At 26.1% G+C, this 27,225-nt stretch overlaps 1 protein-coding gene across 5 annotated transcripts in view; it reads right to left on the bottom strand.

Annotated features, from left to right (window-relative positions):
- The window catches only part of LOC129611681 (J domain-containing protein), a 59,762-nt gene that overhangs the window by 6,652 nt on the left and 25,885 nt on the right, over positions 1-27,225 (bottom strand). For all 5 annotated transcript variants that reach the window (XM_055524945.1, XM_055524944.1, XM_055524946.1 and 2 more), the window contains exon 3: positions 6,321-6,422. In XM_055524945.1, the coding sequence (XP_055380920.1) occupies positions 6,321-6,422 (102 nt within the window). The remainder of the gene's footprint in view (positions 1-6,320; positions 6,423-27,225) is intronic.

The following is a 27,225-nucleotide window of genomic DNA, read 5'->3' as shown; positions in this document are numbered from 1 at the left end:
AAACCTAGTTGAATGATTTAGTTATTTTGATTGAAGGACTCCAGAATTTTTATTAATTTTAGTTTTGTTTCTACTTTAATATTATTGTAAGCGAATCATTTGGTATTTGTGAAACTCTTCATAAAGTAACTACAAAAGAATTTCAGATTTTTTTTGTTTCGTGTACATCTTTCAATTGATGTAGGTTTGAACTCTGGACATTCTGGTAAAATGATAAAATATAAGAAAATTATATTTGAAACCCAAATATAGAATATTCGAAAATATTGAATAGAAAATAATAAAATCAGAAAGTGTGGGTTTTGTAAAAAATGCAATTCAAACTTACGGAAATTGCCCTTTTCAGATACGTTTCTCTTAAATTCTTTTTTGCTGAAAGAGGCAAATATGTCATATGGTTGTGCGAGCGTATGTATTTTTGTGAGTAAAAAATTTTTATGAAGTATTTTTGCTTTGTACCCTACTTAAATAATCTGACAACTATTAATGTATACGTATTCGAAATTAAATGTATAAACTTTCTGTTAAGGTTGCTTTGAAAATCTCATAAAAATGTTAAAATGTTTCAAGTTTTTTTTTTAAATTTCAAAAAGTTTTCCAGAATAAGCTAATTTGGAGTACCTTTGCTATTATAAAACTAAATTAAATGAAAATATTTTTTAAATAATTTAAAAATTTTAAATTTAAACTAAATTTAAGTGAGTGGTTTGAACCATTTGGAAATTTGTTCCTGAAAAAATTTGAATATTTTTTTTAAGGAGATTTAATTGTAGTTTTGGAAAAGGTTAATGGGTTTTTACTAATAAACTTGAATTGTGAAGAGTTACACAACCTATTCATTGTAAATATGTACATACGAGTCTTAGAAGAATTTCGGGTTCAATAAAATTAATTCAAAATTTTAGCGTTGGAACTGAGATTCTTTACATGTTTCCGCTGTTATTGCTTGGAAGCATATATAAAATCTGCCATTTGATATACAATAAAATTATAAAAATAATCGTATCGGAATTTAAATCGTTTTTGTATTTGATAAAATTTGCAATTTCTTTAAGATTCATTGAGGCAAAAATTCTTCAATTTTTCTATTGCATTATGTCTCTGGTATATATGTAGTGGGGACTTGTAGGTGTCTTTAACTTGATAGGTAAAATAGGTCCATAATAAATTTCTTAAATATTCTCTAAAGAATATATACATACATATTATAGCATATGAATGGAATAAGAAAAAAAAACAAAAATTAAATCCGAAGGGAAATCCTTTGAATTTTCAAAGGATCACAAAATTTATGTATTTTTATATAAATGAAGCAACAAAACAAGCGAACAACATCCCCACATGTACGTATAGTCTTATATGCAAGATAGTTAATGAAAAAAGTTACCCTATATTATGCTTGTAGGAGACTCAATACATGAAACAACCTACATAATGCAAATAAGTACAAAAGAACAATATGTGTTTTTCTACATTCTTAAAATTTTTATACACATATACATAAATTCCATAAAATTAACAAAGTGTAACTTGATAACGAAAATGTCCTTTAAACAATGTAGTCTATTATAAAAAGGATAATGTGAAAATTATTCTTAGTATAAAATTTTCTATCTAATAAAGTTTAATTTTGTATCAAAATTTTCAAATATGTAATCAAATTCTTGGGAATGGTAAATTAATTTCATTCATTTTGTAAGCTGGTTAACAACTGAAACAAATGAAAATTGAAAAAAATCATTAACAATTCATTTTTTAGGCCAATTTTGTACATTATAGTACGAAAAATGCATGAGAACAATTTGACGTTTCTGTGTAGTTATGTTTAAGGTAATTTTGTCAATTAATGCTATACAAAACGAATTATATCCAATTTTAGAATCTGATAGATCTACCTCACGATTAGCGTTTGGCAGAATTAAAAGCACATTAAATAACCGGAAATCTCGTGAAATAGTAACAAAGTCTAAGAAACCAGGTTTGAAATACGATATGAGAAGAAGTTATTTTGAATAAATGGACAATGAGTTCACAAACCCTTCAAAAATGGTTTAAATTTTCATTCAATATGAAATCCTCTCTCATCCTCTTACGTTACACAAAGTCATCACTATGTTAGTAATATTTATATGTGGAAGGGACATCGTTTCATTCCAGAATGTAGGTAAATTTATACTACGAATTATTTAATCCCCATTTTAAAATTTTCTCGGTAACAAATGTAAACTATACTTGTGATACTTTAATTTCTTTACGACGTACTAAGCCATAATGCCGAGACTTACTTTTATTTTAAATAATCTACGTCTTTCATATTATATTCTACATTAAATTCACTTTATTTTATTATCCTTAACATTTCGAAAGACTAGTCACAATCTCATTTATTTAATTTTTCCTTTTTTACCGACCGTATTGTGTAAACAATAGGTAGGTTATGTGATGGCAACAAATTTTGTATATCGAGTTTTCGATGGGAACGCACTTCTCCATAGTAGGGAAGTGTAAATAAACTATTTTTAGCAACCTGTCGGTCCGTCTGTCTGTCGGTCTGTCGGTCTGTCGGTCTGTCGGTCTGTGTGTGCACGCGTGTATCTCAAGTTCGGCTGAACCGATTTTAATGAAATTTTATATGTAAGTTTATTTCCACCATGGCACGGATTGATCAACTTTTCGTATATAGCAGGCCTCGGGAACTGCACTTTTTAGCGGGCCTGTTTTACATTTTTGAACATTTTGAAGAAAATATTCAGCCGATTTACTTGAAATTTTATATATAAGCTCAGCTCGACCGTCCGTGAAAATTCCTAGCTTTTGGAACAAATCAGGCATCAGCAACTGGACGTTTACTACGGACCAAATATACATTTTTGTGTATATAAAGAGAAATAGTCAACCTATTTCATTGAAATTTAATGTATGAATTCCACATATTAAAGCAATGAACATATAAATTTTTTGGAAAGATCAGGGCTCAAAAAGTGATTTGCGGGCCGATTTTACATTTTTCACCATTTTGAAGAAAATATTAAACCGATTTACTTGAAATTTCATATATGAGCTTTGCTTGACTGTCCGCAAAAATTCCTAACTTTTGGAACAAATCAGGCATCAGCAACTGGACGTTTACTACGGGCCAAATATACATTTTTGTGTATATAAAGAGAAATAATCAACCGATTTCATTGAAATTTAATATTTGAATTCTTCGTATTAAAACAATGAACATGTAAATTTTTTGGAAAGATTAGGGCTCGAAAACTAATCTGCGGGCCGATTTTACATTTTTCACAATATCTACGGAACGAATTGATGGAATTTTTTGAAATTTGATATTTGAGTTCTGGTTGTTACTGAAACTAACTGGCGAGCATTTTAGGGAATTCCGGTAGCACAAAGCGAAACTCTACTAAGAGCCAAATTTACATTTTTCTAGGTATGTTAACTATAAGCTTACTAATATCCTAAAAATTGGAAAGAAGTATTTAACAGACATTTTTATAATATTCTGTAACACTTTCATTTAACTAGACAATACACAATGCGGTCGGTTATGTGCTGACCACTTCAGATTTTTTTATATTTTGATAGTGACACACATACACTCATAGTAAGGATTCCACAAAGAAATATTTTTCTATTTTTTTCTTCACACATGAATTGGTAGGCTCATCAGATTCTACATTTACATAGATATACTTTTTCTATAGCTTATAAGAGCAAGAATTTAAATAAATACTTTTATATACCTATGTATGTATGTATATGTAGAACAGAAATAGAGAAGATAAAAACTGCTAATAAGAATTTTTAAGAATATGTGAAAATATTTTTCTAAATCATGAACATGTTAATTTACTCAAATTCTCATAAAAATAAATAAAATTAGAAAATCATTTGAAAATGAGGACCTTAATTATTTTCGGAATTTCCAGAAGGATTCATTTGAGTTCACAATAAACACTTTTTATAATAAAAATGGTGAAAGTGTAAATGAAAATATTGATAAAGAAAAAAGGCTTCAGTTAAGTATTTTTCAATAATATACCTGTTCTATAGCTACCTGTTTAACCTGTGCCTATATGTAATTTTAATCAAATGTCAAATTATGTAAATCTTGAATACGGATAAGAAAAAAAAATATTAATTTCTCGGAAATAATTTAAGAAATTTTTAGGATGGAAGATGCTTTTCTTTTTCAAGAACGTGTCATTTTCAAATTTTTTTTTATATTTAATTTTAGTGTCACAATGAATTTATATGAATGTATGTATGTATATGTATGAAACATTTTGAAATTTTGTCATAATAATTGAATTATACGAAAACATTAATAACGTTTTCAATTTCAATGCTTATAAAGGCTAAAGAATATCAAAAATTCTGGCAGAACATTGAATGATATAAATGAAGAGAAATATTGAAATTTGTGCGGTTGATTCATTATTGGCACGTTATTATTTTACAGAGGAGCTGAAACAAAACCTGAATCTCATGTAACCTGAATGATCTTGAGTTATTAAATTTATTAAAAATATGCAATTGTTACACATTTCAGTGACAGGAAACGCACAGTTATTATGCGAACACGAAATCCTTTAAAACTTAAATAGTTTATCAGAATAGAAAATTAATCTAGTAAGAGCTAATTATAATTTATGCATAGGTTTTGAACATTCCTTAATATCATGTATATGAAAATTTTTAGGGCAATTACAGGGCATTTTTCATTCTTAAGTCACAGTTGTCACACCAAACTACCAAGAAAGTAGAAATTAATGATATAATTTAGTTGTAGACTTGATTACAATTTTAAAAGATTATTTCTTAAAATGGAATATTAGTGCATCCTTTTCAAATTCCATATATATACTTATATATAAACCTATATGTGATTATTAGTGAAGAGCAAAAAAAATCTTTGAAACAAAACTCGTGTTTCCTCTCATGATTTGTTCTTTAATTAAAAACAGAAAAGAAAAAACATAAAAATTTTAGTTGTACCTTTTGTTTTAAGAACAAATTTTATTTGAAAGTTAATACAGGCCCTCATTAAAATTTTCCTCATTAAAAAAGTTTGAAAAGTTTTCTTTTTTTTTTGTTGAAATGGAAATTGATTTTTCTCTTTTTTTTCATAACTTACGGTTATGACGAGACTTTTATTTTTAAATAATTTTTGCATTTACAATTTTTCATTTTTTTTAAAAAAAAAAAAAAGGTAAAATGTTCACATAAGAAAATTTTGTAAGGATAGTAAAAGTGAATTATTAAAAAAATGGAAAACTGAAGGAAGGAGGCAGGTAGTGGCAAACAACCGAACATGCTCGAGTACAAATTTCTTTCGTTTTCATATTTGTTCTTTTGTTTTTGTTTATTTGAATTATCAAAAATGAGAAATCATCATGTTATTTATGAAATGTTTTTCTCAAATTAATAAAACGTAAATGTAAATATAAGGGCGGTAAATGTCTTCTTACACACACACACATACATGGAATAGAGGAAAAATTGAAATAAATGAAGAAAATAAATTTAATTGAGTTGTTCTCAATATAAGGAATGAATGATTTAATTAAAACAAGAATTCAATTTAACAATAATAATTAAATTAAGTACAATTTACGGATAACTTGAGTGTAGGTTTTTGATGTATTTGGTGCTGGTTGCATGTTGGGAATGAAAATGCATGTACTTTTATTCGTAAATGAAATTCTTCTATCAAAAATTTTTAATAAATTTTCATTTTATATTAAATTTTCATATAATAAAGTGGACACGCACTTTTGACAGTACTTATTCCAAAAGACAATTAATAGCGAAGTTTGACAGGTTATTTTGCGATAAGACAAAAAGTATGTATACGTACAAACAAAAAAGAGCTGAAAAGCGCCGTGGTAACTAAAAAATTTGGCAGCTTTAGCAGTCGCTGTCGCATTATGTACATCGTAAAATATTTTGATTTACTAAACACTACTCTAGTGACACTACTCTAATAGCCGTTTAAGTTTTGTGAAAAATTTTTCAAAGTTTTAATTTACGATTGGTTGCTTTTAGCGGCTATAAAATATAAATGTCTATAAATTCGTATTTCTGGCCCAACTCTGGTTATAATTCAAAAATGAAAATATATTTCAATGAAATTATTAAGTAAATGTTGAAATAACGCTAGAATATTCGCTGTTCATTTTCTCTTTATGAAAACAACAATTGCAACCAACAAAATTTTAATTACGCAAAAGTAATACACAAAAATTTTTAGTACTAATTGTTATAAATATCGCGCATCCTAAATATATGCAAAATATTTTCAATTAACTTACTTTGAGTTTTTGGAATTTCTCTTCAGCTTCTTTATCGCCACTGTTCTTATCCGGATGATATTGCAAAGCCAATACTTTATATTCGGCCTGAATTTGTTCAATCTAAAACAAAAAATAATATTAAATTAATTTTTTTGCTGTTAATAAGTAAATGTGTAATTATATTCAAAACATGTAATTCAAACATTATTTTCATTTATACTGACAATTTATTTTAATATTTAGTTCACGTTTTCATTTAATTAATAAGAAATTCTTGATTCAATGATTTAAAATAAAGTTTGCGGGTTGAATTGTCTATTAAATTGTTATTCATTATTATTACTCCAAAATGGTTCATATATAATTTATAAATAAGGATCTTTTAAGAAACCTCATTCTACTCGTATACATTAAAATTACTTTCAATATGAAAGATGAAAGAAAATGGAAATTTTATTCAGCTGATTAAGTTTAATATTCTCATCTCCCCGTTTTTTTTATAATTCATAAAATTTCGAATGGAAATATTTTCAAAGAAATTCAATTGAAGGTCAATGCGTTTCTAAGATCTTATTAGAATTTATACTTACTTATACATTATTGAATAAAATTTCGATGTAAAATTTTAGAAAATGGACACAAAAGTAGATTTTATTTAAAAGTTTTGAATGCGTAATTTATTTGAATTGAGAAAAATAAAGAAATAAATTCCAGTTAATTTGTTTCATAGGTAATTGGTATACGTTGATTTTTCCATTGACTCTATAAATATTAAACCTTTGAGCAGAACAATTTTATAGAAGACGGATAAGATGGATGTGAATATATTTTTCACAATAACTCGTAATTTTCAATTTTTGGAACACAATAAATTTTACTTGAATGCAATTTTACACATCGAAGTCAGAATAACTTGCTTCAGTGGTTCAAGCTTGGATATCTTAGAACTCAAAAAGTGAAAACTGCAATATTGTTTATTAAATTTGTCCGAAGAATATGAGCATTAACAAAAAGCAACAAAAAAATTCTAAAATTCAACAAGGACTTTCTATTACTGTTCATTTCCGATTGTTCAATGCCACATACACTCATTTCAGTAAAGATTTTAAAAATAAAAAAATTTACAATATTTTGCCAGTATTTCCCAATTCATCCAAATATTAAAAATATTTTTTGAAAAAAAAAAAAAAATGTCAATTAAAAATGGTTTGATTAAAAATTCAAAGAAAAAAAAAATAAAATAAAAAATTTCCGATTGATAATTATAAAAAAAAATTTCAATTTCGTCCTGTTAAATTTTTTACTTTCAATAGTTTCAATTTTCTGCAGGCTATTTTGAGAGGAAAATTGAATTTTTTTTTTGTGTGTTTTAATAAAATTTTATAAAATGTTAATTTCAATGTAGAAATAGTTTAAAAAATAACGAGTAGGTACGTAGGTAAAAATTTTGCATATTTGCTTTATTTTAAATTAAATTTTTGGAAGAGATTTTTGGTAGAGATTGTAGAATTGTTCGAGAAGGGAATTTATTTACAGAAATTTTCTCAGAATACTTGACGTTAATTTTCTCCTTCTTTTTTTATTTTTGTAAAGATATTGATTTATATAGAGATATGTATTTATAAAAAATCAGAGTTGTGACAATCAATTTGGAATGAGGATTTGATATTATGGTTTAACGACTTGCGGGCCAATATAATTTATTAGAACAAAAGAAAATTTGTGTTTTACGGCTCGATAAAAAACAATTTCATTTGCTTTGTCTAAAGTCAGGAATTTTTGAACTTAAGCGATAAATATTTATCCTTTAATATTGTAAATTTAAGTTCATGATCAGTTAACGTGATCAACAGATTCTTACATGGTTGAACGTTCTTATAAATCTTAATTGTTTCAAAATTGCGTCTTATTCTTTAAATTAGGTCAAATCTCAAAAACTCTACACAGCTTCGTCGTTTTAATTTACCACAAAATTTAAGGTAATTTAAAGTAAACTTATGTGGCAATTCAATCACATAAGTTATTTTTTCGACACATTTGAGTAATTTTTTGCAATAATAACTAATTGGTCATTTCATATTGGTAAACTCAAATTCCAAATTCTCATTGTCCAAATCTTTAATATTCAACTTTATTCGATAACAATTTAGTTTTATCAAATCGAAAAAAAAATCGCCGGCAAAAATAGGATTGTATTGTGAGAGAAGGTTTTAGGTCAATTTGTTAAATAAACTTTTGCCAAATAGTATTTATACAATTATATAAGTGAAATTGATTTTTTATTCTCTTATTTTGAAATCAAAAAAAAAAAAAAAAAATTACCCTTATGAGGGAAAAGAGGATAGTGAAGAATCCTTGTTGTTTGTACAAGTCCTTAGTTTTATTTTAACAGCAATTGAAATTTTATTGATTCAGTTTTGTTATTTTCATTTTTTATTTCTCCAGCCCCCAGGTGTACTCTTTTTTCTTTCTTATTTATCTTATTATTTTTTTTATCTGAAAATTGAGATTTAGAGTACATATATGAAAAAAGTTATCAGTATATTTGATATTTTTGGAAAATTCAGCGAAAAAACAAGAAAGAAAATTTAATATTTTTCTTTTAACTTAAAACACAAATATTTATTCTGAGATTCAAAAATGATGTTTGTTTAAAAAAAGATTCGGTATAATGATAACAATAATAACGGTAATAATAATGTAAAGTTCCCCGCGTGCATTTTAATGGTAAGAAAATTGGTATGCTCAAACTGGCAACCCATAAACTTTCATGTTTTTTAAAATCCTCATTTTTTTGTTCTTGTTCAGCTTTATTTTATGTAAATAAAAAAATATTAGATTTACATTTATGACTTTGGACGGATACTTATGTATATTGTATAAAGAAAACACATATTTAATAATGATTACGGCGATCTTATCGGGGATTCGTGTATTATAAAGGTTTTTCAATTTGCAAAAAATATTCGTGAAACATTCCAAATAAAATCGTGATCAAAATTATGTATGAGATGTTACAAAAATCAACAAGTTAACATTAAAATTACAATCTTAAGTATGTAGTGTAGAAAAGCCCCAAGAAAAAGTAGAGTAAAAATCTTGCTTTGATTTTTAGTTTGGATATCAACAGAATTTTAGTCATCATAGATATTAAATACAGGACAAATGTGACAAATTTAAAATTCTTAAGTGAGAATTCAGTTTTAGGCACGTTTAAGCTTCTAAAAATGTGTTTTTTAGAAGTTTTTAAAATTTTTACAACGAAAATATCGAAATTACTTCGTGGCTTTTCAAAACAAATCGCATTTAAGATTCTCATTTCAGGCACTAAAATTAAATGATTTGTATGATTTTTGAATAGTTTTCAAATTCAACTGAATATTTTGTAGGAAAATTTGTTTGAAATATGGTGAGGTGAATTTATTAAAAAAAGTCCCACTTTATCATGAATCATTTCAAAATCTTCCAGCTCAGTATGAAATAAACCCATACTTAAACTAAAATCATATAAAATTATTAATATATTAAAATGACTGGCACTTCATTTCCAAAATTATTAGGATAAAATTTATTTTTATTTTCTATCACAGTTTTTCAAAACAACCATATATTTTCTTATTTTATGAATTTATAATATTTTATTAATATTAAAGTAGAATTTTATTAAATATAATTTATTTAAGTGCTTCATACGTATGAATGTACATAAGTATATACGTTTTTTTCAATAAAACAAATACAACCTATTTATAAAATATTAAAAATGTGAGACCACATTTCTTTCTGAAAATGCAAAATCTATATACCCTCATCTACTTACATATTAAAATTACCAAAAACCGAAAAAAAAGAGAATATCAGAAAAGAAATACCAAAAAATCAAATTCTATGTACAGTTGCAAAAGTAGAAAAGTGAGGGCGAGGGAGAAGCATCAACCTTTTCCAAAGAGATTTTTTTTTCCTGTAATTTTTTTCTGGAAAACCAAAAAGTAAAAAAAAATGATAATTTTCCTAAATTTCTCTTATAACATATAAAAAAACCTATTTTTAATGTTTTTGAAAAAGTCAAGGAAAAAAAAAATATTTTATTTCTCTTTATTTCTCTTTTTCCAATTCATTTTTCATTTACCGTATGTCAAGGAACCGCCATATTCTTGATAGCTGTATTCAATTATGGAACATCACTCTTCTATTAGAAAAACACAAAGAAAAAACGAAAGAACAAATATAACAACAAAAAATCAAGTTGAGGAACACGAGAAGAGCATCTTCTAACGTTAACGAAAATCTATCATAAATGATGCAAGCTAAATAAACAAATTTTTTCATCTTTTCTCTTGCTCCTTTTGCTTTTACATATTTTTACCTGTTTTAACATAAATATTTTATAGCTCCATTATTTATATTTGTGTTAATATATTCTTTAAATAACTTACATATATTATACATTTTAAAACATTTACAAGTTAGCATGGAGGCATATACAAATAAGGGAGAAAGTGTGTAAATAAATGTAGGTTCAAAAATCAAATTACATAAATACATACATACATACATATTATATATATGTATTCTTAAAAGTTCATAGAATCATAGATTCAGTTAGAATGATCATAGTCAATTCAGATACAAAACAGAATGGTGTATTCAAGCTAATAAATCAAGTTGAAAAAATATTGCATATTTTCAGGAGAACCATTCGATTTTCTTTCGTTGAGCATTTTTGCATTATTTTCAATATTATGACTATGCTTTGTAAAGTTTTAAATTTTAGTTGGAAGATTTCAAAGATTTAAAGCAAAAATACAGCAACTGTTGCTTGCTTTGAGTCTGAAAGGAAGTGTAAAAAATCTTTTTAATCGTGCAATCATTAAAATATTTTCAAGGCAAGTAATAAAATTATTTATTTCAAATTTCATAATTTGTGATACGATTCTAAAAATGTGTACCCAACAACTCACGTAGTAGAGTGTTATTGGTATTATTAAGCTCAAACAAGTCACACATTAAAAATTATACGAAAAATTGTGAGTTTGGCAACGAAATTATTTCCCACAAATCTTTTTCATAGTATTTTTGTACTGTTTACTTTTTATTCTACTAATTTTGTGCTAGTGAAATTATGAAATTTTCTAAAAGGAAGAGTCCTTTATATGATTTTCATTAAAATATTTAAAAAAAAATTTTCATAATAAATTTTATATTACCATTTCACTTGTATCTAATATGAAAAAAAATTTAAAACCAAAAGAGAATTTTGCAACAAGATTTTTAAATAAAATTTTTAGGATTCTTGATGTTATGCTAGACATTTAGAGATCTATTCATTTCATTTGTGCTCACAATGTTCTTTGTAGTTTGGTTTTTTTAATTTTAAGGAAAAAATATTTTCATCATTGCAAAATGTTTATTTCTAAAATGGAAATAGAAAAAGGATACGCTTTATGAGAAATTCAAGGAAGGTATTTGCCTACAAACACTTGAATTTTTTCTTATTTTCTAAATTATAATTTTTGTTATATGGAAATTACAGGCACAGGTGTAACAATTTTCCATAAAGGTTTTGTAAAAAAACGAATTTTTTTTGGTAAATTTTTTTTCGAATTTGGTAGCGAAATATTTAATTATGGTTTTCTTTTGTGGTTAATTGTGGTTTGCCTTCCTAATAAAATTATAAAAAAAATTTTAAAGAATGTAAAAAATTTTTTAAAGATGACTCTAATAATAGATTAAGGCAGGAATAAAAGCTTGTACATTAGATTACAGATAAATTAAAGAATATTTGTAAAAAGTAATTAATTGAGATTGGTATATTGCTGTGTGTAAGATTTCAGAATTCGAACATTTGAATTGACAAGGAATGAAAGTAGGAGCATAGCTTGTAATCTTCCTATTGTGATATTCTTTGAAACAATCCAGAAATTTACGTCTACTACTTATACATTTCTGCACAAAGAAAAAATATGGTGCATTAATAATTTATAATGTGAAAGAATTTATTAACATTGAGGAATTTTACGTGTAAACAAAGTTTACATTTTTCATTTTAATTTATTTTTAATTAAACAAATCAATTCTAATTATAGAATAAATAATTTTCAGTTAATATTTAGAAATTTAAATTAAATAAATTAAAAATTAGAGGTAATTATGTGTAATTTTTAATAAAACAAGGAACTTGATTTACGAGTAGCCGCACTAAAATATAATAACCCTCAAGTTTATGAATTCATGTTGATTAATTCTTGAATATGAAAAATAAAGTTCCATTTTTTGAGAATTAAATTGATAATTGGGAGAAATATTGTATGAACCTTACTTTTGTCTTTGATTATTCCAACTTAAATACTTTGTGAACTTTGTGAACATTTTTTACGCACTTATCAATGAAAAATAAATTTTTTTCTATAATTAAGAAGAAATAATTTTCAATTTGATTTTATAGCGCCCTCATGTGTAATAAAATACATTTTCTGTATAAGTAATAAAAAATTGAAAGACGAAATAATAAGGAAAAGAAAATATAGAAGGGAGAGGGAAAAGGTTGCCAATGTTAACAATAAAACGTGCCGTTTGCTTCTTTTATTTATTTCAAGTTCATTTTCTTTAATAAATTAATATTCAGATAAGTTCATCCTTCATGCCTTTTCAGCTTAATTTATTTGGTCGTTTACAAAATGGAGAGAAAACATTTCAGTTTTCTCATATTTTAATACTAAATATCCTCTCGAACTTTCTTTTTAATAATCACTCCTATACCTAGTTCGAGTATTATATAAGCACGATCATTCAAATATAATTTCCATACCAAGAACTTATTGCATTTTTAATATTTTGTAAAATTTTCCCAGAAATGTTCTAGTATTAAAATCCAAAAATGCATTGTTGTTCTGCGTATAAATTACTGAAGAGCGAAATGTGATTTTCTCCACTTCATAAATTTTCTTCCAACTTGTTAACAAAAATATGAAAATTTCCTAATGCATTTTTATTATGTGTAAAAATATAAATTTATTTATTAATGCATTATTAATATTTCAATATTCCACAATTTTTACGTACATAATTTGTGTGTTGAGAACCCATTTTATTTAAACAAAAAAAAAACATATGAATGATTATTAGGTTCGTGTATAAAAAAAAAGCATTTAAATTAAAGAATATAAATGGCATGTGAAACAAAAAATACATCTGGACTAGTAAGCAAAATAGAATTTGTATTTATAGAACAGTTTGACCTTTTCCGCTGATAAACAGCTTGGTATGGCATTCCGTTTTTGTTTATTTGTTGCAAAATCGTTATATTGCTTATTGTATGTATACAAATATGTCTTTCTGATTTGATTTCTGAAAGAGTAATGATGATTATCACACTTGAAATTATAGAACGCAATCGCAGTTTATTGAAAAATCAATCTGGTATATGAAAGGAGGTAAGTAAATATGGAAGCTGTAAAGACTTCAAAGGAAAGGAAATTGGAAAAAATTTTTGTTTACCTTTAAACAAAATGTTAAAATAATAGAGTAATAAAGAATATGCAAAGCTTGTTCCATGTTGTGTTCTCGGAATGTTGTTAATTACTCATAATAAATATAAACTATATAAGCGATAATTTATGGGTGGAAAGTGGAAAATTATCTTGAAATTTTTTAAAATATTTTACGCTTTTACAAAATGTTTCGAAAAATTTTCCAAATATTTTAGTATGTTTTTCAAATTTTTGTTATGGGAAATAAAAATTGTGCCTGTTTTAATTAACAATTTATCAGTGGAACAAAATTACATTGGTCACAGTTTATAAAATTAATTAAATAAACTTCTGGGAAACAAAAATTAAAATGCCGACCAATGTAAGAAAGCACGGCATCTATTGGCATTTTAAGGAACGCTCTGTCGAAAATTTAGTTTTTATATTTTGAATGGAAATTTCAATTTAGAAGTTTGGGGTTTTCCATAAAATGACGCTAAATAAAAACTAAACTACTAAAACAAAAATTTGTTTTTGTCTTGAAACCTTTTTCTCAAATACATAAATATTATGTAGTGTGTAAGTATATGAGTAGCTATAATCCTCCTACAATAAATTTATAAAATGAATAAAATTTTACGATTTTTTAAAATGTCTTGAATTTCTAGCCCGATTGCTTTTTGTTTTAGCTAAAATTATGAGAGTTGCTCATGAAAAGAGCGTAGTATGATATAAATTTTGTTTTTATTATCCAAAAATTGTACAATTTTTTTTATTTATCTCGTAAAAATATTGTATATGTATTGAAGGACCTAAAAAATTTCTTTGTACATGATTTGTATTTAACACAGTAGATTCTCATTCCAAGGAATTTTAGTCAAATAAATTCAAATTATTGCGAACAAAATTTCTGTTTTGGAAAATAATTTTCAATTTTATGAGCCTTTCTAAAATTCAAATATAAAATCTTTGTAAATCATTTTATGGTTCCGATTTGAAGCTAAATAAGCAAGAGCAAATGGAAATAAATCACATCTATTTGGGGGTCGACTGTACACTACACATGTGCGGCAAGTATTGAATTCAATAGAAAGGTTAATCCTCTAAAAAAATCTAAAAGTGTATTCTATAGAGGACATTAGCAATTATCTTGTTCTATAAATCAATAACAATGTCGAATAACAATGTTATTCACTTAATTTTATAGAACAACATAATGGAATTTTGTTGGCCTTCGAATGTTGCTCCGACGTGAGTTTAAATATATGAGAGCAGCTTGTGTGCGGAATAAAACACCAACATTTTTAATTAATGAAGTTTTATATCGAACTCCAAATATAACTTTTATTAGTTCTACAGGATTTTGGAGCAACTTTCTGACCCGAGCTAAAATAACCAACAGATAATTGCGTATTAATTAGGTTTACGCAAAAGTTTTAAGATTTTGTTAAATTTTTGGCCTACATAAATCATTTCATAACATATCAAATGTTAAGTTTGAAAAAATAAAGTATAGAACCGAGTACAGATTTGGATAAAAAAAGACCAAGCAAAAAATTTTTATACTTTAGATTGGTTTCAGCAGTATTGCCAACTAATACAAAGCAATCATTTATTACGTAGAATTTCTTTGGTCCGGTTTTTAGTAGGAAAAGCAATAAACCTATTTTCTTTTTCTTCAGCTGTTAATCCACTACTGGATGTTAAGCGCTCACATGGTAATGTGGATTTGCAATGATGTTGGCATACTCTCCTCTGCATTTTGCACTATGTATTAATTCTCCTATTTTTCGGTTTCGAATGTCCAGTTTCGAATGTTTCTAAGCCACGACATTTGTTTTTTACCTATGGTTTGAAAGCTATTTTGAAATTGATAAATTGATAAGTCCGTACGAGTTGCATGTGTTTGAAAATTTCAGTAGCTATTGGAGCAAAAATCACTGTAGAAAGGAATTATTCTTATCATTCTTGTACCACAGTTCCAGATACACTTACATGTAGTTCTTCCATATATATATATACATTTTCATTGTATCTACTTGTACTTTATCATAAATCTTTTATATATTTTTATATTTACATCCTGGAGATTATAAATTATATGTTTATTCATAGGTTCATTATTTTTCATTTCCGCTCTTTAAATTTATTTACGCTTTTATGATATCATTTTCATTTTTTGCACTTAAATTGAAAAAAAATATTTCTAAATTTAAGTATAAAATATAAAAACATAAGACAAACAAAATATATTTTTTACAATATACATATATATATATACATACAATTTATAGATATTTACGAATTCGATTTTAACCTCATTTTTCAATTTTATGTGAAAATTAAGGAAAAAAAAGGTAAAAGTAATAAATAAAGTACAACACGTAGAAAGGATTTTTGGAAACTCGTTTTTTTTGGTGCTGTGTATAAAAAAAAGAGGATAAAAATTTAATGTTTTAGATCCTTACAGCAACAATATAAATAGACTCAAGTATTTTAACATAATGTGCTTTTGAAATAAATCAAGAGCCATAAGAATCATCATCAATCGATTTTGAATGTATTTAAGAAAACTTTACATTTTAAAATAAAATTTTTAAATTTAATAACAATTTAAAACAACCCGTGTGAAAGGTTTCTTGAAAATATGGCGCTACTTTGTAAATAGTTTGGTAGAGTATTTTATTTTTCTTTAATTTCTCAGCTCTGATGTAAAACAATTACAGAGTCTGGTAAAGTGAATATATGGCGAAAAAATTATTATGACATGTTCTCTTGCAAGTTTTGCATATAGTTGTACAACAAACAAATAAACCATATATATGGGCAGAAAATCGTAAGATAATTTCAATGGCAGGCAAAATAAAAGTACCCAAAAACTTTCTGTGCGTATAAGAAAGCAGAAACAACCAACGCATTTAACTGCTGTTATTTTTTTATAGCAACTTTATGCATATCTGAATAACTTATCTTTAAATCTTAAACACATTGAGAGAACCCCCTAAATAAAAACTTCAAAATTGTGAGGTTCAAACCATTACAAAACGTAAGAAGGCCGCATTAACAATAATAATTTATGTTATAAACAAGAAGAAAATTTTCGATAAAAAAGAACATAATAAAAAAGGCTTCAAAATAATTAAATGACAGGTATCAATTGCAAAAATGGCAACTGCATAAACTAATTTTGAATTCGAAGTTTGCGGTTTGCAGCGTCATTGTATGCGATATTTTTTAGCGATGCAGAGAGTAATTTCTTTTGCAATTGTGAAGTTTTGCAGTTTGTTTGCATTGCTGCCTAATTGGGTTTAGCACACTACTCAACTCTTAATGTTAAAGAATACAATGTTGTAGTTGAAAAATATCCACATGCTTTACAATTTCTTAATATTAAAAAGCTCGTAATTTGCTAATAAAGAAAAAATCTGGCAATCTGCTGTTATTCTGTAAAAATTTCATAATTCTATTAGCAGAATGATTTTGATTATGCAGAATAAGTGTAACAGCGAAATTATGAATCTGTTGAAAATTTATTGCTATCTGTAAATTTTATATTGCTATTCTTATGACAAGATGTAAGAACTAATTTAATTGAATAGTAAGTAAGACTCAATAAAACTCACATCTTCAAATAATTCTATTTTTATTTTGTTCTATAATAGAAACATATCTATTTTAATTTGAAATCTTGGAAACCCCTATTTAATTTATTTTTAATTATATATAAGGAGACAAAGACATCAACTTACGAATCTACTTAATTTCCTCTAAATTAAAAGTTTAAGGAATAATGGATTTATAAAATTTTCGTGGAAATCGTCACGTGTAATCATTTGTACTCGTAATAATTTTCCAAAACAACTGATGGTATGCACATGTGAGTATACAAGTTTACGTGCCTTAATACATATTAGTACTTACGTGCCTAATTTAAATTTATTGATAAAATCAATCATCTAACCTAATCATACACTTATTTTCAAATTAAGCTCATATTATTTTATTTTTATCTTTTCAATATTCGATAATTTTATCTAAGTATAACGTACTCGTACATATACATATACATATTTATGGTAAGCATATTGGTGATAGAATATTTTAATTTTTATTGACGTCAGTGAAAGAAAATTTCCATGGAAAACAATTTATTATTATTATGGTTGCTTGCTTACCTTATCATAATTACAATTTATTATAATTATCTCTCTTATATTACAATAATTATTTCATATTATAAAAACTACCCATCACGTCATTCTATGGCCTGTTGCGATTTGTAAATATATATATGTATATATATAAATATACATATATTACCTATATATTTTTTGGTTTGAAATCCTTATTTAATTAATATGCTGCCAGTTGTTGTGGTCTAATTTGCTTTAAATTAATCCTTTACAAAAAAAATATAATCTTGGCTAATCTTCATTTTGTAATTAATTATGATTTCCATTTTTATAAGATTATTGTGACCTCTACGTGTTTGTTAATCTAAATTATTATTTTTTGTGATTATTATAATTTTTATTACAATTTTTATCATCCAGCCCTATGTATAGCAATATTATTCTTATATTAAAAAAAATCCTGGTGGTAGCATAATTATTAAAGCATATTAATTAAATCTAATTTACCTTCAAAAATATTCTGGATTGGATTAATAAAAAAATATGAAAATTTAATAAAATAAATTTATATTCTTTTAAGTTGACAGCCTTCACCAAATTATTGAAGTGTCCATATTTCGTCTATGTTTTGTCTACTGCAACAATCCATATTTTTAATACGCGAGAGTTCATATTATTAATAAATGAACTGCACGAAATGGTTGGACCAAAATACTTCCTAACATATGGATAAATCTATTCCCTGGCCCACCTTACTTTTATCTACCGAAATTGTATGAAAAACGGAAAAAATATACGTTCACTTTGTCTTTTATAATCAATTCCGACTTACCTTACATACTATATAAAAAAATAATAGTAGATTGTGTGTGGACATTTGGCAGACTTGTAATTTTCAGTTTTGCAACTGTTTGATTGCTTGTTTCCATTCCATTTCTTCATATTCAAGCGCGTACACAAGCAACTGTATGATCACGTGCGATTTACCAATAAAGCAGCTTGTACTCGTAATTTTTTACAAACTGATTGCAATTTTTAGTTAAAGCAATCGATTTGAATTGAATAGTTTAATTGAATAGTTTAGTTACAATCAAGTACCTATAGCAATTGCAAAACTAAACCAGCTCCATTAGAACTATACATGACATGCTATATAAACATATTTTGATACACGTATGACTGAAAACGTAAACCGAAGTCTACAGGCCACTTAATAAGTAATGTTTGATTGTGTTTACATTGGAATCGAATTTTATGGTCCAAAATAATTTAATTAGTATGTGTGAGTAGATTAATTTTGCGTTAGTTTTTTTAATTATTGCACATTCTGCGTCGTACAAAATGACTATCGGCAAAAACCATTAAAGTTCTTTGATTTTTTACTGTAAAAATGCTGAAGTTTACATTTTCCATAATTACTGTAATAACTTCCCAATTTTCCCAATAAATTTTGTTGTTCTTTTCATTTTGCCATTGCGAAAATGAAAAAATAACGCAAATATTTTTTAATGCTTAATTGTTTTTTTTTTTTTATTTTACAAAAAATTGTGTACATAATAAAATTTTTAATATTTATTGGTTTAACATTAAAATCGTCATAAAACTTAATTTAAAAATTTTTTTTTATCATTTCTGTGGAATGGAATAATATCGGAATTTCCGCTTTTTATTTACTTAATTTTCTATTCGATTTTTATTTTATTAAAAAAAGAATAAGAAGGTTTCGTATTTCTTATGGTTATTGTAGTTGTCAAGTGTAAATGTTGTTAATAAAGAATCGGATCGGAAGTAAATCAAATGGAAATTCAATTTCCTATAGTTTTTAAATGTAGTGGTCTTCAAGATAAAAATTGCAATTTCTTAATGCCGGAGTTAGTTAGTGTTCTACCGGAATTACATGGTTCTCTTTTACAGTTGTTCTTCGTTTAAGAAATTGCATTCGATTATTCAAAATCTTTATTTCTAATTTTTATACCCGTACGAACGTATGTTCGAAGGGTATACTAAATTTGCCTTGCCGTTTGCAACGCTAAGAAATAACGGCGTTAGATATAGACTCAAGTGTATGTTTTTGATCAGCGTCAAATTCTGAGTTGATTTAGATTTGTCTGTCCGTCCGTCCGTCCGTCCGAACGATAACTCAAAAACTAATTGAGCTAAGTTCACCAAATTTTCACAAATGATTTATTGTAGTAAGTGCCAGAACCCTATTTAAATTGGACATGATCGAGGTACCGGTTCCGGTAGCTGCCATACAACTTCAAAATTTATTTGGCTATATCTCAGAAAACATAAAAGTTGTGGTATTGAAATTTCACACAAACGAATATATTAGTAGGGCCAATATGTCTCATAAAAGTCGTTGAAATTACTTGGCTACTTCTGGTACCTGCCATACAACTTCAAAAGTTATTTGACTATATTTCAGAAACTATTAAAGCTATGGTATTGAAATTTCACACAAACGAATATATTAGTAGGGCCAATGTGTCTCATAAAAGTCGTTGAAATTACTTGGCTCATTCTGGTACCTGCCATACAACTTCAAAAGTTATTTGGCTTTATCTCAGAAACTATAAAACCTGTGATATTGAGATTTCACACAAGTGAATATATTAGTAGGGCCGATGTGCTTGATAAAATTCGCCAAAATTTCTTGGTTCTTTCTGGTAGCTGCCATACAACTTCAATAGTACTTTGGCACAACCAGTATTTTGAAAAACACATAGTACTGAAATTTTGCATAAATTAATATGGTAATTTTGCATTTATGGGATAACAAATTCGTACGGGTATCACAGAGTTGACAAGGTCAACTCTATTTTTTTTCTCGTTTAAATCGAAATTGGGATATTAGTGAAATTATACATGAAAAGGCAATCATGTATTTTTCAAGAGTACAAAATGGAGTTTTGCCTTAAAAAAATTTGATTTACAACTACAAAAAAATCCCTAAACTAAATTAACTGAGCGACTGAGTTTAGCTCCCATTTTATTTTTTACATTTCAATGTAATTCTGTGTATTATCCTTTTTTTTGAATATCCTTTTTATTAATACGAATTCGAAGAAAAAAATGCCAAATACATAAATAAAACTCTGTCATTTCATTTTTTTGTATTTATTTTCAAAAAATAGTTGTGCACTTGCAAATCCTTAAAATGGCAAACCTTTTTAAGAAAATTCTCTAAAAAACTTTTATTTATGGAGTGTTAGCATATCTAATTATGTACCAACAAATGAAAATGAAAACAAAATAATTTCTATTGCAATATTGCACATGGTATTTCATCACCGGATCCTCTCAAGCAAAAAAACTGGTGTATTATAAGATTTTTCAGTTTCTGATGTATAAAATATGAAATTTTCCTTGTTGTCTGTTCTTTCTTGATGTCAAATAAAAATGAAAACTCTTATGTGATATTTCAAGCTTATATAAAAAAAAACCCAAATATTGGTATTTGCCGTGAGCTCATGAACTTGCTTATTTTCTCGTATAAAAGAAATTTTACGGAATTTGTGAATTTTTAAATTTCTGGCCATTTAAGAATTAAAAATTAAATGCCTTAAATTTAGGTCTTACCTCAAAGCCTTAACAAAGTATTTTACGTTCTACTCTGACTATTTAAACCTTAATCGATTACAATATTGCTTCCATCTTCAATTTTATTACCTGACCGTATCTATTACATTACAGTATCGAATAAAAACTAAAATTATTTGCTCCAAAACTTCCCGTTTCCATAAATATTTTATCAGTACTTTATGTACTCATTTAATATTTATATTTTAAATATGTTCGTCTCATTCTAATCTGTATCGTTCTCCATAAAATCAAATATGAAAAACAATTTTTCTTTTGAAAGTTTTTGTTACATCCTCTTACAACTTAATGTTCACATGTTAATAATGTTGTACGTACTAAAAATGACAAAAAAACGAAAAATATCACCAGGAAAGAACTGAAAAACTTGTTGTTTTTTTTATATGCTCTCAACATGCTGCTCAAAATTGCAAGCTGAAATTTTACCACTAAAAAGTATTTTATATTGCACGGTTCATTTTATTACATTGAAAAAAGCAATAACAAAACAATAAGGATGCAACACTACAGGCAATGTCATTAAATATGTGAATGAAATTTAATATGCAATGTGGTAGAGTTGGTACACAAAATACATAATGCCTGTATGTATAATATGTATATGTACTTGCTTATGCATAAAATATTCAGGAATATTGAGTTATGCAACAGAGCAAAAACAATGTTTAAATAATGCAATAGTGAAAACAATAAGGATTTTATCTACTTGTTTAAAAGTTTTCTACTTTTTAATTTCTGTTTGTTTTCCTTTTACTATAAAATGAAATTCATAAAGGATTTCATTACCATATCGTTGTTACCTTTGTTGGTTTTTCTCTACATTTACTTAAAATTATGAACTTTTAATTTTGTAAAGCATTTTAATGAAACATGGTACATGATTGTTGACAATTGACATGAAATTTGAAATTTGTGTATATGTGCTTATGTGGAGCCTATTATAAAACGAAATTAAAATTTTTAATTTTGGGATTTTTATGAATTTCAAAGTTGAAACCAGAGAGCAACTTTTAGGCATATTTTATTTGAATAAATTCATTTGAATCGCATATTCGAATAAATTCATTTAAATGAGAAACACTAAAGGGAATTTTCTTTCTCAAATTATTATTGAGGTTTTGCAATTGTCAGGAATTTAATTAAAGAACAGAGTTTAACAAATAGAAAAATAAATAAGATTTTAAGTATTCACTGTTGTGTTAAGGCATCAAGAGCACATTTGTTGTAATAATTAAGCAATTGGTGTTTAAGAATTGTTAGATTGTAATAATTAAGGAAGTTGATAAGAACTACAGCGTTCCGAGATAGGAAATGAGTTTGAAGCCAGCATTTTCTTTTATGGTCAGCAGTTTCATTCGATTGAAAACTCATCTAGTTGTCATCATTTCAATTCGGGAAATAGAAAATTTTAATTATTAATAAAATTATGAGCCTAATGAAAGAAAATATTGTTGCACAAATTCTCTGACGATATTTTTCAATTTATAAAGAGTCAAAATCCATTTAAACTTCAATACATATACAATACACACTTAATGTATTCAAAAAATATTGCAAGAGAAGAAAAAGTCTCACTAGAGAATTTTAATTTTTCTATCTACCTGTCTGAGAATTTAATATTAATTCATCATTGGGCTCCCTTCCGTCCTTTGTAAGAGCTGTTAAGAAAATGAAATGTTAAATAGAAAGGTAAGTAACTCAAATACATATAGATAGAAAACATTGAGAAAACTTTTCATTTCAAGGATTTCTTATACACAAATTACAAAAAAACAAAATATCCAAAAAGTTTTTCTGACGTGATCAATGATTCCATTGGAACAGACAAATACTTAAATGAATAGTTATGTAGTGCTATTGGGGGCAAAATTATAGGTAACAGAAAATGTGTAAAGTGTTGGTAACAACCAAATTTATTTTGGCAAAACTATTGAAGAAAATAATTTTGAATTTAGTTGAGTGAGATTTCAAAGAAGTAAAAGATTTTCGTTCCTATATACTTACATATATCGTACACTACGATAAATTCATTATGAAGGTTGTGATTTAAAGGTTTTTATAGAATGTTTTTAACAGCAAACAAGTATTAATTAATATTTGTTGAAGAAATGAAAGTTAGAGAACAAATTTATTTTAAGCTATAAGTTATTTTGAATTAAACGGAAGCACAAATTAGTACTAGTTGCAAAAAATGTGGATTTTATCTTTGTGTAAGATTATAAAGTTGCAACATTTGTTACCACCACTCTAAGGTGATTTTAATCTCATTAATAAAATATTAAAATACGCGATATTTGAGGGCTTAGTTGTAACGAGGTTAATCCAAGAAAAAATTCTGTTGAGAGTATTCCAGTCAAAAATAATTTTTAAAATTTTATTTGTATTGAGTTTCTTAGGTCAATCATACACGTTTAACTTTCCACTAAAACAAAATAAAAATAAAAATATTACAAAAAAAATAAAATTTTCATTATAAGATTTATAATACCAGTCCCCAAAGGTATTATGAAATAAAATCAAGAATAATATAATTAGTAAGTACATAATCGAAAATAATTTGATATTTTATTATACAATATAAATTTAAGGTTTAATTCAAAGGAAAAATAAAATATAATTTAATTTTAAAAACACTCTTTACGCCGAAATTTGATTTACCCAACAAAATAAATAAGCAAAGCACATACAAAACACAAAACAAAGGCAGAAAATTTTCAATTACTTTGAAAAAATGAAGAGAGAAACAAAAAATGAGCGAAAAATAAAAAAAAATTGAAAAATCCTCTTAAAATGAAAACGAAGTAACAATTCTTAAACTAAAATCTGATTTTTGCCATTTGCAAATCTTCTCTTCCCGCCTTTTTCCGTATTTCCCGCACCCTTCTCTCATAATTTGAAAAACAAGTGTACTTGTGTGTATTTGAAACATGTAAAATGAGAACGCCATTTTCATTTTTTCCATTATTTGCGTATATTAAGAAAAAAAATTGAGCTATTCAATTTCTTTTCACTTTTACTTTCACTTTCACTTCCCAAGAAAATCCTACAATATAACTAAGATTTTATTAACTTTATTAAATTATTTTTGATTTTTCTTCATTTTTTTATTGTTGGATGTATGTATGTATATGTACTGGTAGTTATGCGAACACCCTTGTCCTTCAAATGTCAAATTAAATCAAGTTCGCTTATTTCTTTCATCTTTACATCTTTATAGGTTGTAATTTTGTTCTTTGTGGTAGTCTAGAAGCTATAGTACCTTATTGCTTATTAAAAAAAATCAAAGAAAATTCTAAATCCAAATAAAAAGTAAAATAGTCCTTTAACATTGTTTATTTTTTCAATTTAAAATTTTGAACTTTTATAAAAGCAGTCAAATAAATTATAAAAGATTGACAAGACTCACAAAGTCAATAAATTTCAAAAGTCTTAATTTTTTAATTAAGCCGTTTGATGTTTCAATTTTTTTGATAATAGGTGAAACTTCGATTAAAACACTCGAAGATTTTTCGAATTACATTCAAGCAAATGATCAATTCGGTTAACTTCTTTTTGGAAAATAAATTTATGACCGTATTAAATTGTTGCATCTATGTAACGCTGTTAAAATGAAAGAATTGGTCTCTACTCAATTCCTTGACAGCTTTGACGTTCCCTCTTAAAACAAAATCAATACTCAATTGCATAAAAGTAATTTAATTTTCCTCTTACTTTTTGCTAGCTCTCTAATAAAAACACAAATTACTTAATTGGAATAATGAAAAAGGTTGTGGTAGCTTATAGTAACACAAACGACGTATTAGGCTGACCGGTTCCTAAAACTACACAGTTTCCGAATTACAAATTATTCCGAAAATTACAATGTTTTGCAGTTTAACCGTCATGATAAAGTAACAGTAAGTCCTGGTTTAGTAGATTTTAGCGTAACTAACAAATATTAAATCAAAATCGAATGTTAATGCGATGCCAACTCCTCTTCATATTTGCTAATATTCTCAGAAAACAAAATGCTTTAACTTTCTTAAGAATTTATAGGGAACAAATGAAAAACGAGGATTAAATATTCGCGTGATCACATCAATAAGCACAATAATAACGAAAACTTTTTATTCTTATTTAGAAAATTGAAAATGTTTTTCTGTTATGCGTTTAATGAAGGACGAAACCTTTAGAGAAAAACTCTCAAAATTTTAGTATTTGCTTCAAATTAGTTTTTTTTTTAATTCAAATAGTCTTGTTGTGGTCAATTACCGAAAAAACAGAAAAAATAATGGCAAATTAAAAATTGATCAGTTACTTAACTCTGCTCAATTATTCCATTTCATTTTACTGGTATACGAGTATCACGTAGGCGGCGAAATTTTTATTTTATTTTTGATATATTCTTTTATTATTTTAGGTAACGAGAACAAATCATATTGTATCTTTAGTTACTTTTTACATTTTTTATATAAACTTGTAATCGACTTGTAATTTTTTTTCATCTTTTCATTTTACTTTTGTAAGCATTTTATTTCTACATGAAAATCCGTCTATTGTTAAGGAATTGGTCAAAAGTATAAGGACTTTAAATTACGTTAAAAATAAAAGCCAGCCTTCATTCACACATATGTATATATAGGATTCTTTAGGTACTCGTAAGTATATTATCTGAACACAAAGAAAATTTCAAACATAAATCGGCTTGAAATATACGCATTCGGTAAAGACCAGACCTAGCCATCGCATATACCAACTACACTTTTGCAAAATAGGCAAAAATTTAAGACATTTAAGCGAGTTTCTTTTTAATTTTAAGATTTTCAAAAAAGTTTTTCCCTATTTTTTTTTTCACAAAAGGAATCAACTTTAAGAATAAATTTTAAAATTTCCAAAGAAAAAATTTGCATACTTAAATATTTTTTTTTTTTTGCAAAGGACTTGAAAAATTTTAAGAACTTTAATATTAAAAATGGTTGATATTTCAATTTTGCCATTTACTTATTAAATGCAATTTAAACACAAAATTTGCAAAATAATTCCAAAAGATTTTCTAATTAATTGAAAAATAAGACGTACATAATTTCCTCTTGCAAGAATCGCGAATCGTTGCAGTAAAGAATTTTATGAGTAAAAGTTTTGCCATTAAGGAAAGTGATTTGTTCTTGAATTAAAAATTGAAAATTTGTTTTACTTATTTTTTTTCAAGTAAATTTAATTTTCTCCTGTCATTTTGGAATTTCACAGTATGTGTAATTAAAATTTTTTAATTAACTCATCAATCTCTTGATCTCTTACGAGAAAGTCATTGCAATAACAAAAGCAGTGTCGGGGCTTCTTATAAAGGGTATACATACGAGTATAAGCGTGGAATGGAAAAGATTTGAATTACAAATTTTGAATTTGTAAAAAAAAAAATTTGAAATACAAATTTAGTGCTGAATTTTGGTTATTTGTTTTAATTTCTGTGACAACATTTACTACAAAGCTAATAGCTTAGAAAGTCAAAGAAAAATTTTAACACAAGATTTGTTAAAAATTGTTGAGCTAAGTAATTGTACAAGTTGACTGTGTCCTTCAAAAATGATCGGGTTTAAATTAAATTTAAATTAGAAATAGACATCAAAAATTATGGAGAATCACTTTAATGTTCACTTTCAATTTAGTTCTTGATCTTGTTTGAATTTTCAATCAAAATTTAAAATTAAATTTTATTGCAGAAAGTAGCTTTTGAAGAAC

The sequence above is a fragment of the Condylostylus longicornis genome, unplaced genomic scaffold (assembly GCF_029603195.1).
Source record: "Condylostylus longicornis isolate FDR11 unplaced genomic scaffold, ASM2960319v2 ptg000055l, whole genome shotgun sequence".
In the NCBI taxonomy this organism is placed as follows: domain Eukaryota; kingdom Metazoa; phylum Arthropoda; class Insecta; order Diptera; family Dolichopodidae; genus Condylostylus; species Condylostylus longicornis.
This window is presented reverse-complemented; position numbering and strand designations above follow the sequence as displayed.